The following is a 19,944-nucleotide window of genomic DNA, read 5'->3' on the forward strand; positions in this document are numbered from 1 at the left end:
ATCTGGAATAGCCCAAGGACTTCCGTGGCAGTCAGTGCAGGGCGTCCAGGTTCAGTCCTTGGTCGGGAAACTAATATCACACATGCCACAGGGTTTAGCCAAATTAAAAAAAAAAAAAAAATCTGAAACAGCCCAAGAAGGTATGGGCACACAAGAGGATGACTAGCTAGTTGATTTTATCAGGCAATTGTTGAGGCCCAGGCTTCTAGCTCAGAGGATCATGCCATCATAGAGGCAGCTGCTACAATAGCCTTGGTTGGACCAAACCCCAGAAGCGTTGCTTGGCAGTTGACGTCCCAGATATTGGGGAGGCAGAACAGGAGGGAAAAATATTTTCAAACATATAATCCTCCCAGGCCCCGCAAGCATACCAGTTCTATGGTAGCCAGAGTAGAGCAGGTCCAAATGAGGCCGTAAGGATACTGTCATTTAAACTGCATTCACATCGACCCTCTGGGTTCTCTGGGGTTTCTGCAGAGTTCTTTCATCCCAGCTTGACTGTACGTTGGTTCAGGAAGCTAAGACATCTACATGCCCATGGTGATGTCTCCCATGTGAGAGTGTGAATGTGCTGCTGCTAGTGGGGTTTAAATTTTGCAGCCCTCAAACATGCAGGACATCATGAAAGGTAGGGAGGATGTGGTCAGGAGATGAACTGGAAATGTTCTCAGTGAGCTGGCCGTCTTGTGGGAAGATAGATGAGTGAAGCAGGTCTGACCTAACAGATGGTGTACATTTAGAGCCCATGAGGAATAGGGACAGTAATTCTGATTGGGAGCTGCCTGGATAAGATGACATTTGACTGGAGTTTTGCATATTTAGAACATTTGGATCAGCAAAGAAGACAAGGCGGAGATATTCCAAGCTAAAAAAAACAATGAATATAAGGTATTCCTCATCTCCTACCATATGTGAAAGTGAAAGTGTTCGCCGGCTAGTTGTGTCCGACTCTTTGTGACCACGGACTCTAGCCTTCCCAGTTCCTCTGTCCATGGAATTCTCCAGGCAAGAACACTGCAGTGGGTTGCTATTTCCTACTCCAGGGGATCTTCCTTACCCAGGGATCAAACCCAGGTCTGCACTGCAGGCAGATTCTTCATACATGAGAGAACATTAAAATGAGGACTAATTGATTTCCCAGCAAACCTGGGAACTAGAAACTGAACATTTTTATTCTCCCCAGGTGTAGGATTGTCAGCTCTTCAGGATCATTGAGTTAGAGTTTGTGGGTTTAGGTTGTCACTGGCATGCAAGACAGTTCTGTAACCTCCAGCTTTCCGTGATAAGGGCCAGGTTCTTGTCCTTGTTTGGGCATCCCCTGGTATCCCCATCAGATAAAAGGCTGACTAGCAGCTGCCTTCCTTGCCAAGTGAGAAGATTACATGCCCTTGTGCAAGATGTACTTCATACCAGTCTCCATGTGGATGTTTGGGATTTTATACATGTCCATTTAGCACCAGAGAATGCCATCCTTTGTAGGAAGTCAGCAGTTAAATCAGTTTTGGGTGGAGTAAGTGCTTATTCTTTTGCTGTTTGTATAGAGTAACACACCTTATATCTAAGCTGGATGAGAGTTTATACTGTATAACACAGTGACTGGGGTAGAGACATGGAGCTTATTAGTTCTGCATTTCCAAAACTGTTAATGCAGTGGCAGTGGCCCCTCTAGGGCCCACCTGAAAGGAAAGCCAGGCCTAGGAGTGGAGATGAAAGGGTTCCAGGGAGGGATGAGCAGAAATGGTAGGTCAAGGTTTTGCAGGAAGCTCTCTTCAGTCACTGAGCCCTACAAGGAGTGGATGGCGTACTAGGCTCACCTCCAGCCCTACCCCAGTTCCTGAGGCTGTTGCCAGAAGCTTCATTGGGCCCAGTTCACATGGTGGTTTTAGTGAGATGCATAAGGAACATGCCCCCTCTCTCCTCCTTGGATCCCGCCGAGGAAGAGGATCCTTTTCCCCGTCTTGTTTCCCTTTTCTCCTGCCAAGAGAGGAGTCCTGGCTCTTCCTTGGTCAGCCAGGCCTTCCCTGGGCACAGGACAGCTTCTCATGGGGTGAGGGGAACCTGCTCAGCAAGTGACCAGCACCTGAGGTATCTCTGTGTTCTGTTCACTCCTTCTCACCAACTCCAGCTAACCTCTCTTCCTTCTGCCTCTTCTCTTCTGCTAACCTGCTTGCTGACCTGTACAGATCAACTCTACCAGCAACTTGAGCAAAACCGCCGCCTAACTAACCAACTAAAGCTGGCCCTGAATGAGGATTAAACTTAAGAAGGGAAGAACCTGGGCTAAATTCTAGGAATGCAGCCCGTGTCAGGAAGTATAAGACTGTCATACCTTCAGATAGTAGGGTTGAAAATGATTGCTTTCTGCAGAATTCTGCAGAACTGAACATGAATCAGTTGAAAGGTTGGCCTTGCCTGCATTTTCCTCTTATATCTGGAATAATTAAGTTCTCTTTAATCCCCAAACCGCTTTTATGGTAAAATTACATCTGTGTCTATGGATCAGTGTTTATAATCAGTTCTGCACTCGTCTTTGCAGAGTGGACTGATGCATAATGAGAACCAAAAAAATGTTTTCTATTTCCTACAGAGAACTGAGTCTTGGTTAAAATTAGAAAGTCAAAGCAGAGGGGTGTGTATCAGCATATATATATATAATATATATATATATATATTATATATATAGGATGTGATATATATATAATATATATTCCTATTACGTATTCATATTTCTAACTTCTAAGTATCTGGAATAGTGTTTGAAATATGATTAAATGTACCTATGCTTGGGCAAAATAGCTTTTGAAAACAGGAGTTCATGTCAGAAGTCCCCGATTGTCTGAAAGGTATGCTTTTATTTAGTCTTAACAGTGTTGTTGGAATCTGGTGAGAATGTCATGCTAATAATAAATAGAACACTGTGAGAATAATAAGAGAATGTCCTACTGGAGTGTGCATGAAAGATGTTGGTTATTATTTTTTTTTTAACGAGCAACAGAAATAAATCCTTGAAACGTTGTCAGAAGGCCTAGTTATGTCATCTTTGTTTTCTCTGAGATTGTGTTACAACACAGCTCTCGGGCCTTAGCTGCCTGTAACTCAGAAATGTCTGCTGCTGTTATAACTTGAGTGCTGCAAGCACCTCTCCCAGTTCCCACAGCGCATGAGCAGTGAACATCCACCAGCCCCACCTGCATTTTGCTCCCCGTGGATTGCTGGTGGAGATTCACCTGGCCGCTCTGTGAGAGCCTGCTGTGCCTGCAGTTTCTTCAGGTCCAAGACAGCTTCCCCTTCGTAGGTCCCTGTCTGGAAATGAGTCATGTCTTATGAGCATGCCTGGTCCTAATCATCTCATCCTGTGTTTGTGATTGATGTTTGCCTGCCTAAGTGTACAAACCACCGCTGTGTCCAAAGCTCAGCTATTCATGACTTAATTTTCTAATCCCACCACAGAGAAAGTGGCTCATGCCAAAGAAGAAAACCTTAGTATGCACCAGATGCTGGATCAGACTTTACTGGAGTTAAACAACATGTGAAAACCTCCTTAGCTGCGACCACATTCTTTCATGTTGTTTTTATTTTTTCGTTTCGTTTTGTTTTCAAACACCATGCTTACCATGAAACCCCTTAATGCATTTTTTATTTACTTTTACCACTGTCACAGAAACATCCACAAGATTGCCAGCTAGATCGGGGGCGGGGAAGACACACACACACACACACACACACACACACACACACAGGCAAGCCCGTGTTCAAGGTGACAATGATTTAAATGTGCCATTTCCCAAGTTGACATTGCCACACCGTAGAGAGTTTAGCGACACAGTATGCTTAGTCAGTCCAGGAATCCTTGAGGAAGCAGAAAGATTTCCACTCAAACTGCCAATGACCAGGAATGGTAACGTTGGAAACACAATCGGGTGTGGATTGGTGCTACTTTAAACAAAAGGTCCCACTGTGGTCTCTCCTTAAATATTGTATGATTTACAAGTCTGTCCAACACTAATTTATTTTGTCATGAGTTTTACAATGAGGTGAGACTGTGGATCCTGTCTGCCAGAATTCACTAAAGCTGAAGCTTTGTAAGCCACTGTGCTCTTCTAATTGGCACATTTGCAGCTTGTTACAACTTGTGGGATAGCATGCAATGTGGATTTCCAGCATGTTCAAGTGAAAGATGTGGGCACCACATACAATTGTGAAGAAAACACATTGTCTTAAGAGTTATAACTGTATGAAACCTTGTACAATGATATGGAATAAATGCACATTGTAGGACATTTTCTAAACAGGGTGGTCCTGTCGTTTGTTTTTACTTTGTTAGCTTCAGATCGCGTGATTGAGCTACCTTCCCTCACACATGTTTCTTAAAGCTTAGTAATATCTCAGTGTCTGGGAGGGAATGGGTTTCTTGTGTCATCCTCCCAGAAGCACTCAAAGCAGGATCCCTTTAGTCTATTAAAGTTACAGCAAGCAGCAAAGGGGCTTCCCCAGTAGCTCAGTAGTAAAGAATCTACCTGCCAATTCAGGAGACATGGCTTTGATCCTTGGGTCAGAAAGATTCCCTGGAGGAGGAAATGGCAGCCTGGAAAATTCCACTGACAGAGGAGCCTGGCAGGCTACAGTCCGTAGGCTCACGAAGAGTCAGACGCAACTGAACGACTAAGCTAAAACAAGTAGCAGAGGACCCTTCCCAAGTCCCAGCCTTTCTCCAGATTATGGGTTATATCTGCACATACATACATGTAGGCCTTTTGCTGTGGTTCTACCAGTTTGGAGAGTTTTCCTCAACTCTTAGCTAAGTCTTTAGTAGTGGCAATCATACACATCAAAAAATTGCGAGTTAATGCACCAAATGTGTTGTCCCCCAGCAGTGTGGTTCTATTTAAAAGTAGAAGTGATTCTATTTTTAAAAACTCCCCTGGTGGTTCAGTGGCTAAGACTCTGCGCTTCCAATGCAGGGGCCCTGGGTTTGATCCCTGGTTGGAGAACTAAGATCTCACATGCCATAACTAAGACTTGGCACGGCCAAAAAAATGAATATAACTATTTTTTTTTTAAGTAGAAGTAAAGGATCTTGGTGATTTTCTGCTTTCTAACTCATGTTTGAGTTCTGAATTCCAGTACATCTTTTTATTGGACTTGGAAATTGAAAACATCACTGGCCAGTCTTGAAGATGTTAAGCAAAGAAAAACAGATTACACTGTTAATTGGCTAAACTTGTACTACAGGAGAAAAAAGAGGACATTCTCATATAAAGCAAACAGTAAAATGAAAACATTCATTTGGATGCACAGATGTTTTCACTGAAAAGGATCCAGTATCTCTCACTGTTCTTCCACACTGTTCTCGGATATTCTCTGCAGAGACCCAAAGAGAAGCCTGGCATCTGAGTTACAGTTCCCACCTCTAAAAAGTTGTCCTTTTAGTGGATAAAAAAGATGTGGTGTATATATACAATGGAAATTTACTCAGCCATTAAAAAGAACTAAATAAGGCCATTTGCAGCGACATGGACAGACCCAGAGAGTGTCATACTGAGTGAAGTCAGTCAGAAAAGGAGAAATATCATATGACATCCCTTACATGTGGAATCTAAAAAGAAATGATGCAAATGAACTTGCTTATAAAACAGAGACTCTCAGACTTAGAAAACTGAACTCCTGATCGCCAGGGAAAGGGATAGATAGGACTTTGGGAAGGTCATGTACACACTGTTATATTTAAAATAATAACCAACAAAAACCTATTGTATAGCACATGGAACTCTGCTCAAACGTTATGTGCCAGCCTGGATGGGAGGGGGGTTTGGGGAGAATGGATACATGTATATGTATGGCTGAGTCCATTCACTGTTCACCTGAAACTCACATTGTTAATCAGCTATATACCTCAGTACAAAATGTTTTTGATACTTAAATAAAAAGCTGTCCTTTTGCTCAAAGCAAATATGAACTCTGCGTCTCAGCCTTCTCGCATCTTTACCAGCCCTGGGCACTCCCCTGCCCACCCCCAGCTAGACAGAGATACCCCTGCCTCCACTCAAAAGCTTTCCTATGCCAGCGTCTTTTCACCTGGGGAGCCAGATCTGACTTCACGTTTCCTAGCTGCCTAGCCTGTCAGGTCCCTAAATTAGATTCTTCGTCTATGTAATGGGTACCTAGCACACAGGTTACTATCGTGGGACTGGAATGTGTGAGCCAGGTGATGAGTATGCATCACAGTACCTCAGGCGGACTCAGTGACCACTCCTGCTGCTGCCCCTTGTGCCCAGAGACCACCACAGAGGACTGGCGGGTGCTGATACAACACTGACTGCCCGACGTGGCGATGGTAGCTATGAGGACTCTTAGATACCCTGGGCCACAACCTGTCGTGAGCACCTTACAGCTGTTCTTTCAGCTTCACCTCAGCCCCATTCATTTCACCTACACAACAGGCTCAGGGGGTCTGAGCGAACCTGCTCTCGGGTCCAGAGCTCACGAGTAGTGTGGTCAGAAGTCAGATTCAGGCCTGTGCAACTCCAAAGCCCTGTTTGGGCTCTTCTTCCACTTGTTTCAGACGTTTTGCAGCAGAAGAAAAGCAGCTCCCGGACATGGATAGAACCAGATAAGGAGGCAGGTACAGTTGTGGGGGGATGAGGCCAGAGGCTGAGTCAGCCTGCAGCTGCCCTGACCCCTGTGGGTGGTTTAGGGCCCAACTTCCTCCCGGGTTCCAGGGACCAGATGAAATCAGTGGATTACTGTGGCCTCATGCCAGTTCATAGAATTGTTATTAACTGATGATTCTGATACGTAGAAAAGGAAGAACGCCCTGTCCCCATGGGGCACACATCTTAGGTCAGACCCAGCGTGATCTCTGAACGTGCTGCTCTGTGAGGTCAGGGGAGAGCAGTGACAGGTCTTCCGAGTGCCAGCACCAAGGCTGGACGCTGATACAGTCACCATTTAGAAAACCATGTAGTGCAGACAAAGAATTCAAGGTCCGTACTCTGAAATCCATTGTCAAGACTTAGCAGGCCCAGATTTCAGAATGCACAGCCAGACATGTTGCCTTTTTCAGTGTAAAACAATGTGCAACTTCAGAGAAGGGTTACAAGGTAAGCATATAAGCATCTTCCAAAAATTGTGATGGGAATTCTATGATGTCTTATTAAGGAAAAAAGAAAAGCACTTTGTGGGTATATTCGGAAACTTTTGAGGCTGGCATTGAAGAAAACAGTACTTACTGCTCTTAGAGATATCATTAGCAGAAACAAAATCTAACTTTTGTGTATGTTATGTATCCTCCAGAGTTTAAAACCTTGGGCCTGATTTTTTTTTTTTTCTCCAAGAAAAATTCTTTTTCACTTCAAAAAACTTCTTGAATTTATCTTAACCATTTTTTTTAACCTTTTCAACACTATTTGTAAATGTGATTAAAAAAGAAAATGCCCTCAGATGTACATACCAAAAAAAATCCTCTGAATTCTCCAATCAAAACAAAATGCTGAGGTGTTCAGGGAGCCTTCATTTCAAAAATTGGAGATGGGTTTGGAAAAGAAATTGCTAGGAATGGCAGGCGATGCAAGAAGTGTTCCTTCCATTTTATACACGTTTTGACATTGAGGGTTTTCAGGGCTACATTCCTCTGACAGATGTCATAAATTTTGTGTCAAATGATGAATGAAGATATGTTGAGGGCTCACTAATGTGATTGCAACTTTTGCCAAATTCTTGACGAATAGGCATCGACCTAAAAGATAAGACTGGTTCCTGCTGCCTGTGAGCTTGCCTTCTGTCTGTTACCAAGGCCATGGAGAACAAAGAGGGGAGTCAAGGCCTTATCAGGGCCTGCCAAGGCTAATGCCATAACTGAAATGCTGATGCGGAGCCGGAAGGAGGCTTATCATCCTCAAGGCTAGAGAGCTCGGTGGCTTGCTCAAGGTCACCATCTGCTTGAGTTCAGCCCCAGTTCCCCTCCAGGCTAGGCAGCACAGGGTGGGGCTTGGAAACCAGAGAGACCTGCTTCAGGTCCACCACTTACTGAGTGCCCCCTGGTTAATCTTAACCATTTGTGCAGCAGTTTCTCCAACCTTAAAGATGGTTTGCCTGTTCACTTCCTCACAAGACCAAGAACTAAACGAGGTGATGTGTGTGGACTCCCCACCCCTGCCCTGCCTCTGCCTCCAGTTCTTCTGGTCCTTGACCTAAGCCTTTTCTTCCCCTTGCATTGGGTCCTTGGGGAAACTGAAATAATTTTTTCCTTTTGAAATGAAAATCCGGAGCACCAATCTCCAGTAGACTGTTCATGGTTTGCAGTGGTACTTCCACATAAAAGGCATTCACAATATGGTTGTTGATTGACCCAGACACAAATGCTCAGGTAACAATATCAGCATAAGCACCTGTGCATAGAAGGTGAAGAATGTTTCAGAGTAGCAAGAGTCATATCAATTTTAAGCAAAATACTGGCTCTTGAAAATTTATGTTACTCCATTTCTTGAACTGCATTTGGATGTGTTGCTGAGTGAAAGGGAAGAGAGCGTCAGATCCTGATGGTTGGCCTTGCAGCAAATGTAAGTGAAGACAGATCAGCCCTCGTTCATTCTTAAGGGGCTGCAGTAGATCCCCTTCTCCAGAGGAAAGCTAGTGACGAGAAAGGTGAAAAGCCCTTCTGTATGTGGCCCAGGAACACACAGAACACTGCTCTATCTCCCAAGGGGCCAACTGGACATGCTGGGCCAGAAGCACAAAGGAGTGGCCTCCCCTGGATGGATGCTGCATAGGGATGGAGGTAAGAGGGGAGTACAGTTGATGATAGTGAGTCCTGACCTGCTATCAACTCAGGGTTTGAAATGCTGCCTTTCCAGTGGAACTCATTGCTTGGACTCATAAATGGAAAATTAAATTCCCCAGTAGATGCAGTGGGATCCAATAGCCCTGTCTGTGGCCTTCTGATGAACCAGGTTTTGATGGGCTGGCCACATCCTGCTTTAGGACTCCCACCCACCAACCCTGTCCCAAGCCCACTTCCTCTGAAAAGCACGTTTCACAGTAAAACAGTTTGCCAGTTAAGTCTTTGAGTCATGCTGTGGTCACAGACAACATTATCCAAAGTGAGCACCATTGCCATCCCGAAAGGGTTTGGCATTGTTGCTGAAAGTCCAGCAATCAGCATATTAGAAGTGTGACCCAGCACCCAGGCAGTAAGAGTTTTTCATTTTCATTTTTAAGGTAAGTGCTAGCTTCATGGAGATGGCTGCTTATCTGTATCTTAGGACCCAGCTGGAAAGTGGTTCATCAGTGGCTTACTTGAGCTTAATGACCACCATTTCCATCATGTGACTTCCTGCTCTGTTCTCATGAAGTACTCTCTTTTTCCAGGATACTCCAGGTCTGTCTGCCTTAGCACCTTCCCAAGAAATTAAAAAGGAATGTGGCGGGTAATTTGTCTAGAAATAGAGACGTAATCAATGTAAAGAAAATGTGACTCAGTGAAGTGTCTCTGGTCTCAAATCCTGGCAGAACTGTTCACATCTCTTCCATCCCTGATCCTCTGCTTGAAAACTCCTATCTGGACCTTCTCCTGTTTCTGGCTTGTGTTCTTTTCCCCTCCAGCTGTAGTTTTTCATTATAATCTCATTCTGCTCATTCTCAAACATAGAAAGGGTTTCTATATCGTCTTCTAGTGACTAGAGAGTATGTGGAGATTAAAATTGTAAGTAGGGATTTTCCTGGTAGTCCCATGGTTAAGACTTTGCCTACCAGTGCAGGGTGCGTGGGTTGGATCCCTAGTCAGGGAGCCAAGATCCCACATGCCTCGTGGCCAAAAAACCAAAACATTAAACAGTAGCAATGTTGTAACAAATTCATTAAAAACTTTTTTTTAATGGTCCAAATCAAAAAGAAACATCCAAAAAGACATCAGTAATTTGGCTTACAGGACTAAGAATTTCCATTTCCACTTAAAAAGCACTCCTGTTATTTTAGGGACTGTAGGTTGGAGGAAAAAGTGTAGAATTTTTGGCTGCCAAGTCTATAATCTACGGGAGGCAATGCAGACATGTTAAGAAATAATAATAATAGGATATGATTGGCAAAATGAGAGTAAATTACACAGAAGTGCATGGAAAACAGGCAGTGCTCCCCCTTCCTGGAAGATTTTTAAGCACCTAAAACCAATGGGAAAGGCTTTTCTGGGCTTGCTGTATAATTTTCTTGAGTATTTCAGCCACAGTCATGCGCGACTCACCCTTACCTCTCAAACCTTGAAACAAGAGCTCTGTTACTTTAGATCTGCTTTGATCTTACTGTTTACTCTCACCACCAAGTTTTTTGCTCATTATTGCAGGTTTCTTTCCTCAAACTTAATTTACAACTTTTCCCCTCTTACCCTGCCCTCATTTCTTGTTTTATGACATTGACTTTGCAAAAAACAAAAAAATTGGGATCTTACTATACTTTTGCTTTTCTCTTAGAGCATCTCCCAATCTTCAGAGCAAAGAGAAGCATATACCTAAATAAACATAGGCTCTTCGAGATTACAAAATCAGCTTTCTACTCTACGAGGGAGGTCTGCAGGGAGCCAGCCTTTGCTTCCCAGGAAAGCAGATGGATGAGCATCACCACAAACTCATTTAGTCTGTGGGAAGACTTCCCCCATGCTTTTCCCGAGGCCCTTAGTGAAGAGTCACCTGACCTTCTGGGGTTGCCAGACTTCAACTTTCTTAATGGGATAGGAGCCCTGGGGATCTCTAGGTAATCTTTCTTCCAGCCTTCCATGAAAGACAGAAAGTAATGTACATGGGCTTTCACTACTATGTTGTTGTTGTTTTTTTTAATTTTTGGATGTTATTTCCTGACCAGGTATCACATCCTCATCCCATTCATTAGAAGCACAGAGTCTTAACCCCTAGGCCACCAGGGAAGTCCCTGTACTGCTGTATCCATAGGGATTGCTTGGTAGTGGCAGCTCCCTTTCACTTTACTAGTTTGGATTCTGACCCAAGAAAGATATAACATGGAATAATGAAATTTGGATGAAAAAGACTAACCAGGAGAATTAACTCCAGCTTGTATAACAGCAATAAATAGGTGTTACATATTTAAAGGAATATGTAAATATCATGTAGCGATTTAGAAATTCAAATGAAAACCTATTTGCCATATTTGGATATAGGACTGCAAGGTAAATAAGCCAAATGTACATCTAAAGTACAAGGCACCATATAATTGCAAACATTTCTCAGTTTATTTGTCACAAAAGATTATAAAAATAGAAAATCTATAAAAAAAAGGTCACTAGAAGTCTCACCATCACTTAAAAAAATTATTTTCCATGTGTTTTGCCTGTGTATATGCAAAAGACTTTCTATTTAAAACTTTGCATAACCACCTTCCTATTTTGCTAACCTAGTCTTCAGGGTATCATTATATGAAATGGTCAATATGCCACAGTTTGTTATTCTCCTATTTTTGAACATTTGGATTCTTTCTGATTTTTTTGTTCTTAGAACTGATATGAAATTCTTTGTAATTTGTATATTTTCTGACTCATAGGAAATGAAAACATACACTTTGGGGGAAAAAAACTATTTATTTTAAGTGTAGGCATTCCCTAAATATAGTGTTAAACTGTTTAACTATCAGTATAAAGTGATTCGTGCTCCAGCCTGGACTGGACAATCCATTTGATTTCCAGCCTTTGGGTTCTTAAAACAAGACAGTTTCTCCAAGCTGGTTGAAATAGAGGGCTTTAAGAAATCCAGTTCCATGTTATCTCTGTTTCTGCCCCACCTCCTCCCACCAATATAAACACACAAACTTGAACTTTAACAGGTGCTTTCATGGCAGCCACTCTTTCCTGTAACCCACGTTTAGACCCAAAGTTGATAAAAGTGAATAATGGGTGTTTGCCAACAAAGATGTCCATCTAGTCAAAGCTACGGTTTTTCCAGTGGTCATGTATGGATGTGAGAGTTGGACCATAAAGAAAGCTGAGCGCCGAGGAATTGATGCTTTTGAACTGTGATGTTGGAGAAGACTCGAGAGAGTCCCTTGGACTGCAAGGAGATCCAGCCAGTCCATCCTAAAGGAGATCAGTCCTGAGTATTCATTGGAAGGACTGATGCTGAAGCTGAAACTCCAATACTTCGGCCACCTGATGCGAAGAACTGACTCAATGGAAAGGACCTTGAAGCTGGGACAGATTGAAGGCGGGAGGAGAAGGGGTCGACAGAGGATGAGATGGTTGGATGGCATCACCGACTCGATGGACATGAGTTTGAGTAAGCTCTAGGAGTTGGTGATGGACAGGAAAGCCTGGCGTGCTGCAGTCCATGGGGTCGCAAAGAGACACAACTGAGCGACTGAACTGAACTGTTGTGTAGTCTCCGAGGCACTGCTCAGGGTCACTCTTGCCTCCGTTTTTGGTAAGATCCTTAACTACTGGTAGTGAATGGTGATAGAGGGATGAAGCAGCAATAGAAGAAACTCAAACTGCACTATGACGGACGCGGTCTAGGATAAAGGACAAAATCACAGGCTTTGCCCATTCTTGTTTAAGGACATTTTCCAAACAGGTTTGTTTTACATTTTGTGTTGTGTCCCCGTGTGGTGAACAGATGAGAGGTGTTTATTGTAAGTTTTTTGCCCTGAGATTGACAGCCTGGAGAGTTTCCTGAAACACGGACTGAAATTGCCATTTCAGAACAAACCCGAATGAATGTATGCCTCAGAACATATGCCTCAGAGTCTGTTCCAGGGATGTTGCTGGGCTCCGCCCCTTCGCCTCCTCTCTCCCTCTTTGTGTGACAAAAATAAAAACATAACAACTACAAAAACAAAAAAAGCCAGACTTTGAAGTAAGACCAGATTTTTGAAGTCACTCTGCCACTTACTGGTTGTGTGACTTTGAGAAAGCTATTTAATGTCTCTGTTGGCACGATGAGGGCGATAGTAATAGTACCTGCATCCAGGGCATGATGGAGATGCTACATGTAAAGTTTCAGTACAGTGTCTGACACAGCAAGCTCTCAGAGAGGGATAGCTTCATTTTTTTGTGTTGTTATTTAAACACACCTGAGTCTTGTGTCTGCCATCAGCCATTACAGCCACCCTCCCTGGCTTCAAGGAAAAGGCTGCCTCTTGTCTCATCCATACTCACCTAGGAGGCTGCTGTATGGTGCCGCCCTTGTTCTTTCAAGACTGGTGTTCATCAGGATGGTTCAGAGCCAGATAGCCCACTTGGATTTTCCCCCTGAAATCACAAGGAGATAAGGATTCATTGCCCTGCAGAACTAAAATCCAGGGAATTTCCCAGCAGTCCAGTGGTTAACACTGCGCTTTCACTACTAACGATGGCAGTTCAATCCCTGGTTGGGGAACTAAGATCCTGCAAGCTGCACATTGTGGCCAAAAAGCCCCTAAAATCCAAAACTGATGAACAATAAGGACAGCCCCTCTCCAGTGGTGGAGGCAGGGCTTAAGTAGACCCTGCAAGACGGAAAGGCCAACCATCACCAGCCCTCTGGGAGCCACCTCCCCCTTGCCATCTAGAAGACAGCATGCAGGTCCTGTGTCTCCACCAGGGCACGATGGGGGCTTCTCAGTGACACTATGCAAACCCAGCTCACCCGGCTATTGATCCTCTTCCCACACACCAGAAGGTTACCTAGGGTAACTTTTTATTCAGACAGTAACAAAGTCCTCTCCCTCCTGGTGGAGTCCTTGGCATCTGAGGTCCTGCTTCATGGTTTCCTCTGTTGAGATACGGCTCCTGCCTCTGTATCTCTAGCCTGGAAACAAGGGGTCGGGAGGAGGAAGCAGGCTCTTCTCAGTCAGAGCTCATCCTGGAGGTACAGAGGCAGGAGCTGTGGCTTTTATCACGGAGTGTGGGGCAGGGTGCAGGGACCCAGCCAGCACCAGGAGCAAAAGCCAAGCACCTGCTCTGTGTGTCTGGGTCTGGTTGGCCAGGGTATCTGACACCAGGGGACATCTTTCCTTTCACACTCTATTGTCCCCTGGCTTCAATTACATTCTTGACTCAGAGCCCAGGAATGGGGAAAACAGGCACTCCAGAAATTCTTAGAGCAGTAACTCATTCTAAAGTTCCCAGCCTCCCCGCCTCCCTAACCACACCTTGCACTGCTGGTCTCCAGGTAGAAGCTGTCACCACCACTTCCACATAGCTGGGCCAGGTCCCCTCGACCTCAGAACTGGTATTAAGGTGGGTCTTACAGGGGTGTGTACTGAGTTTATCAGCAAAAGCAGGGGATCCAAAAGAATTAGAAAACATGATAGAATTTAGGTTGTCATAGTTCTCCAAAAAAGCATTGTTTAAATCACCATTGAAAAAAATCTAAATATCCTTATTTCCACTTATATTTTTTATTTTCACTTGAAGTATAGTTGATTTACAATGTTGTGATAGTGTCAGGTGTACAGCAAAGTGATTCAGTTACACATGCATTTTTTTTCGAGATTCTTTTTCCTTTATAGGTTATTATACTGAGTATAGGACTTTCCTGGCAGTCTAATGGTTAAGACTTTGCACATCCAATACAGGGGGCCTCGGTTCAATACCTGATTGGGGAACTAAGATCCTACATGCCACGTGCCCCCCCCAAAATGTTTAATTTTAAAAAATATTGAATATAGTTCCCTGTGGTATACAGTAGGTCCTTGTTAGTCCTCTCATTTTAATTTACAAACGTGTGGAATCTTAAGCTGACTGCGTATCTCACGGATGCCATGGCCCGCCGCCACGAAGAGTTGGGCCTGTCTGCAAGCTTCTCACTGTACACTTGCCTTTGACTCTCCTGAGCACCCCAACCCACCACCCCCAAACGCATGTTCACATACACGCACACCCAGAGCCGTCATCACCCCCACCGCTACTCTCACATGGGGCAAAGGCTGGCCGCAGTAATGTGTTAGGTTTCATGTGTTCTTGTGAGTCAGCAACACATAGAACCTGGGTTCACTGTCTGGTTCTTCCCAGGTAGACACTGGATGATTTGAGGCAAGTTCTTTTGGCCTCTCTGATTTTGTTTCATCCTCTGTCTAAGCCTGTCCTTTATGATAGCATTAAAGAATAAAAAATATATGTCCAGAGTCTGGTGTGTAGTAGGCTATCAGTAAGTATTAGAGTTGTTGACACCTCTTCTCTACTCTCCTGGCCCATTCTAAAAGGAAGAAAGACCAGAGGTCTGTCTCTAAAAAAGAACCACCACTGTCTCGTATTAGCTCAAGAATACGCTGGGCTGGAAGAAGCACAAGCTGGAATCAAGATTGCCGGGAGAAATATCAATAACCTCAGATATGCAGATGACACCACCCTTATGGCAGAAAGTGAGGAGGAACTTAAAAGCCTCTTGATGAAAGTGAAAGTGGAGAGTGAAAAAGTTGGCTTAAAGCTCAACATTCAGAAAACGAAGATCATGGCATCTGGTCCCATCACTTCATGGCAAATAGATGGGGAAATGGTGGAAACAGTGTCAGACTTTATTTTTGGGGGCTCCAAAATCACTGCAGATGGTGATTGCAGCCATGAAATTAAAAGACGCTTACTCCTTGGAAGAAAAGTTATGACCAACCTAGATAGCATATTGAAAAGCAGAGACATTACTTTGCCGACTAAGGTCCATCTAGTCAAGGCTATGGTTTTTCCAGTGGTCATGTATGGATGTGAGAGTTGGACTGTGAAGAAGGCTGAGCGCCGAAGAATTGATGCTTTTGAACTGTGGTGTTGGAGAAGACTCTTGAGAGTCCCTTGGACTGCAAGGAGATCCAACCAGTCCATTCTGAAGGAGATCAGTCCTGGGATTTCTTTGGAGGGAATGATGCTGAAGCTGAAACTCCAGTACTTTGGCCACCTCACGTGAAGAGTTGACTCATTGGAAAAGACTCTGATGCTGGGAGGGATTGGGGGCAGGAGGAGAGGATGAGATGGATGGATGGCATCACGGACTCGATGGACGTGAGTCTGAGTGAACTCCGGGAGTTGGTGATAGACAGGGAGGCCTGGTGTGCTGTGATTCATGGGGTCACAAAGAGTCAGACACGACTGAGCCACTCAACTGAACTGAAGTGAACTGAGAGGGGTACCTTTACACTTTGAAGTAGCCTCTTGATTTGCCCACCTCCACTTTAAAAAGGTGCACCTCTGGAAAGAGGCTTGTTCAAAGGGTGGTGCTGGCATCATTTTATGAAATTAATACCTTTTAAAAAAATTTTATTTTAGAATCAACCATTAACAAAGCACCAGGTGAGTATGTCTGAGGACTCCTCAGGGAGGGAGGCCCAAATGGGAAGGGCAGGGCCAGCCCTGAGCCTCCTTGAGTTTCAGCAAGTGGTGCATTTTTTTTCTATATTTATAACATTTTATATAACTCATAAAAGAGTGCTTGTATAAAACTCCACAAAGAGTTGCTAAAGCATATAGTTATCAAAAATGTCCTGGGTTTTTGTTACATTTAGTTTTCTAAGGGTGCACTCAAGTCAGTGGTGAAAAGCAGACATTATACAATGTTTCAATGTCTTTGGTAAAACTATTCTCATTATTTTGTCTCCTCACAGTATTAACTCTGGTATCAGGGTCTGCTGTCACTAGGATGTCCGAAAACAGTGAGGCTGGATCTGTAAGAGGCAAGTATCCCTGAACAACACTGAGAGCCCCTTGGCCCCCTGGCCCCCACTTCTTTTTTTCTTTTTTTGACCCTACAGCATGTGGGACCTTAGTTCCCTGACCAGGTATCAAACCCATGCCCCCTGCAGTGGAGCAAGTGGTGCATTTTCAGCAAAGCTGCTTTGCGAGGCCCTCTGTTGTGAACCTCAAGGGCTGCAGCAAGGGCCATGCCATGGTGGGAGGAGTGGGGGACCTTGTCAAAATGCAGATTCTGACTGTGGTCTGGGACAGGCCTGAGGCTCTGCATTTCTCACCGGCACCAGGCGATGCTGGTCCACGGACCACGCTTGGAGTAGCAGGCTGTGGGGTGTGACTTGGACTGGAATGTCAGCATTACTCAGGGAGACTGTAGACGGTGGAAAGAAACAGAAACTAACTCATTCAGCCCAGGAGTCACAGTCCAGAAGGGAGCGTGTGATGCCCACACCAGCCTAGTCTCTGGGGAATTAAGGCCATGGGAGTGTTCCGCAGGACTGGATACAGTGAGAAAGATGTAATTCCTCACCAGGGAGTTGGGGTGTCTTAGGTAACCCAAACCCAAAAAGGCCAACTCCAGCCCTCCCAGGCTCACAGCAGGCTCTGCCAGTACAGCCAGGTGGAGCGCTAGGGTGCAAAATTCAAGCAGGTGCCCACTCTCCAGGTCATGCAAGCACACACACATGAAGACTTCCTTGGCTTTTGCATCCTGGAGCTCTTGCTTACCTCTCCCTAGTCCAGCCCTGCTAGGGCAGAGACCAGTCACTCTGTGGTTTCCCTCTTTGGTGTTCCAGATGGGACTGCCAGCTTTACACTTTTGTGCATTAAGAAAAGCAGATAACCAAATGAAAACGAGGAAGACCCAACCCAGGACCTGGAATGTAGTAATTCTTCTTCAGTTCACTCGCTGAAAGAGAATGTCTGACTCTTTGTGACCCCATGGACTGCAGCACTGCAGGCTTCCCTGTCCATCACCAATTCCTGGAGCTTGCCCAAACTCATGAAGTCAGTGATGCCATTCATCCATCTCATCCTCTGTCATCCCCTTCTCCTGCCTTCAGTCTTTCCCAGCATCAGGGTCTTTTCTTTGAGTCAGTTCTTCGCATCAGGTGGCCAAAGTATTGGAGCTTCTGCTTCAGCATGTCTTTCCAATGAATATTCAGGACTGATTTCCTTTAGGATTTATGGGTTGGACCTTCTTGCTGTCCAAGGGACTCTCAAGAGTCTTCTTCAACACCACAGTTCAAAAGCATCAATTCTTCGGTGCTCAACTTTCTTTATGGTCCAATTCTCACATCCATACATGACTACTGGAAAAGCCATAGCTTTGACTAGATGGCAACATAATGTCTCTGCTTTTTAATACTCTGTCTAGGTTTGTCATAGCTTTTCTTCAAGGAGCAAGCATCTTTTAATTTTTGGCCTAAGTCACCATCTGCAGTGATTTTGGAGTCCAAAAAAATAAAGTCTGTCACTGTTTCCATTGTTTTCCCATCTGTTTCCCGTGAAGTGATGGGACCAGATGCCATGATCTTCGTTTTTTTTAATATTGAGTTTTAAGCCAACTTTTTGCTCTGTTCTTTCACCTCCATCAAGAGGCTCTTTAGTTCCCCTTCACTTTCTGCCATAAGGGTGGTGTCATCTGCATATCTGAGATTATTGATATTTCTCCCTGCAATCTTGGTTCCAGTTTGTGCTTCATGTAGCCCAGTGTTTCTCATGATGTACTCTGCATATAAGTTAAATAAGCAGGGTGACGATATACAGCCTTGATGTACTCCTTTGCCAATTTGGAACCAGTCTGTTGTTCCATGTCTGGTTCTAACTGTTGCTTCTTGACCTGCATACAGATTTCTCAGGAGGCAGGTAAGGTTGTCTGGTATTCCCATCTATTTAAGGATTTTCCAGTTTGTTGTGATCCACACAGTCAAGGGCTTTAGCTTAGTCAATGAAGGAGAAATAGGTGTTTTTCTGGAATTATCTTGCTTTTTCTGTGATCTGATGGATGTTGGCAATTTGATCTCTGGTTCTTCTGCCTTTACTAAATCCAGCTTGAACATATGGAATTTTTCAGTTCATGTACTGTTGAAGCCTAGCTTGGAGGATTTTGAGCATTACTTTGCTAGCATGTGAATTGAGTGTAATTGTGCAGCAGTTTGAACATTTTTGGCATTGCCTTTCTTTGGGATTGGAACTAACTTTTCCAGTCCTGTGGCCGCTGCTGAGTTTTCCAAATTTGCTGGCATATAGAGTGAAGCACTTTCACAGCATCATATTTTAGGGTTTGAAATAGCTCAGCTGGAATTCCACCTCCACTAGCTTTGTTCATAGTGATGCTTCCGAAGGCCCACTTGACTTCGGGGCCAGGATGTCTGGCTCTAGGTGAGTGATCACACCCTCGTGGTTATCTGGGTCATTAATATCTTTTTTGTACAGTTCTGTGTATTCTTGCCACCTCTTAATATCTTCTGCTTCTGTTAGGTCCATATGGTTTCTGTCCTATACTGTGCTCATCTTTGCATGAAATGTTCCCTTAGTGTCTCTAATTTTCTTGAAGAGATCTCTAGTCTTTCCCTTCTATTGTTTTCCTCTATTTCTTTGCATTGATTACTTGTGAAGTTGCTCAGTCGTGTCCGACTCTTTGCAACTCCGTGGACTGTAGCCTACCAGGCTCCTCTGTCCATGGGATTCTCCAGGCAAGAGCACTGGAGTGGGTTGCCATTTCCTTCTCCAGGGGATCTTCCTGACCCAGGGATTGAAGCTGGGTCTCCTGCATTCCAGGCAGACACTTTAACCTCTGAGCTACCAGGGAAGCCCATTGTTTACTTAGGAAGACTTTTTTTTTATTCTCCTTGCTTTTCTTTGAAACTGCATTCAGATGGATATATCTTTCCTTTTCTCCTCTGCCTTTAGCTTCTCTTCTTTTCTCAGCTATTTGTAAGGCCTCCTCAGACAACCATTTTACCTTTTTGTGCTCAGTAAATGTTTTGCAGTGAATCATTGACTCTTGTCACTCAATGGAAAGGACCTTTTATTATCTAATCGCAGTTCTCTTCTACCAGAGAGCAGGGGCTGTTTTGCCTCATCTTTGCACTCTGTGTGTTCCTGGAGTATAATGGGGGTCAGTAGAAGGCTGTTGATTTTGCCAGAAGCGAAATTCATTCCCCTTGTAGGTAAAGTCGGTAGTTGTTTACAAGGTGACAAAAGAGGGACCTTCTTCAAAATATTTCCCTTGCTCTTTCTGAATTTCCTGTGTTGATAATGTGTTCCTTTGACTTACCTTTTCCCTATGCACCTAT

The 19,944-nt window shown here is 44.2% G+C and overlaps 1 protein-coding gene across 15 annotated transcripts in view; it reads left to right on the forward strand.

The window, feature by feature from the left end:
* Positions 1-5,863, forward strand: part of TPM1 (tropomyosin 1) — a 31,090-nt gene extending 25,227 nt beyond the window's left edge. For 6 of the 15 annotated variants that reach the window (XM_068965340.1, XM_068965339.1, XM_068965338.1 and 3 more), the window contains one exon: positions 2,184-3,437. In XM_068965340.1, the coding sequence (XP_068821441.1) occupies positions 2,184-2,257 (74 nt within the window). In that variant the 3' untranslated portion in view covers positions 2,258-3,437. The other 9 variants (XM_068965333.1, XM_068965350.1, XM_068965331.1 and 6 more) reach the window with 7 other exon arrangements.
* The last annotated feature ends 14,081 nt before the right edge of the window (positions 5,864-19,944 follow it).

The sequence above is a fragment of the Capricornis sumatraensis genome, chromosome 2 (assembly GCF_032405125.1).
Source record: "Capricornis sumatraensis isolate serow.1 chromosome 2, serow.2, whole genome shotgun sequence".
In the NCBI taxonomy this organism is placed as follows: Eukaryota; Metazoa; Chordata; class Mammalia; order Artiodactyla; family Bovidae; genus Capricornis; species Capricornis sumatraensis.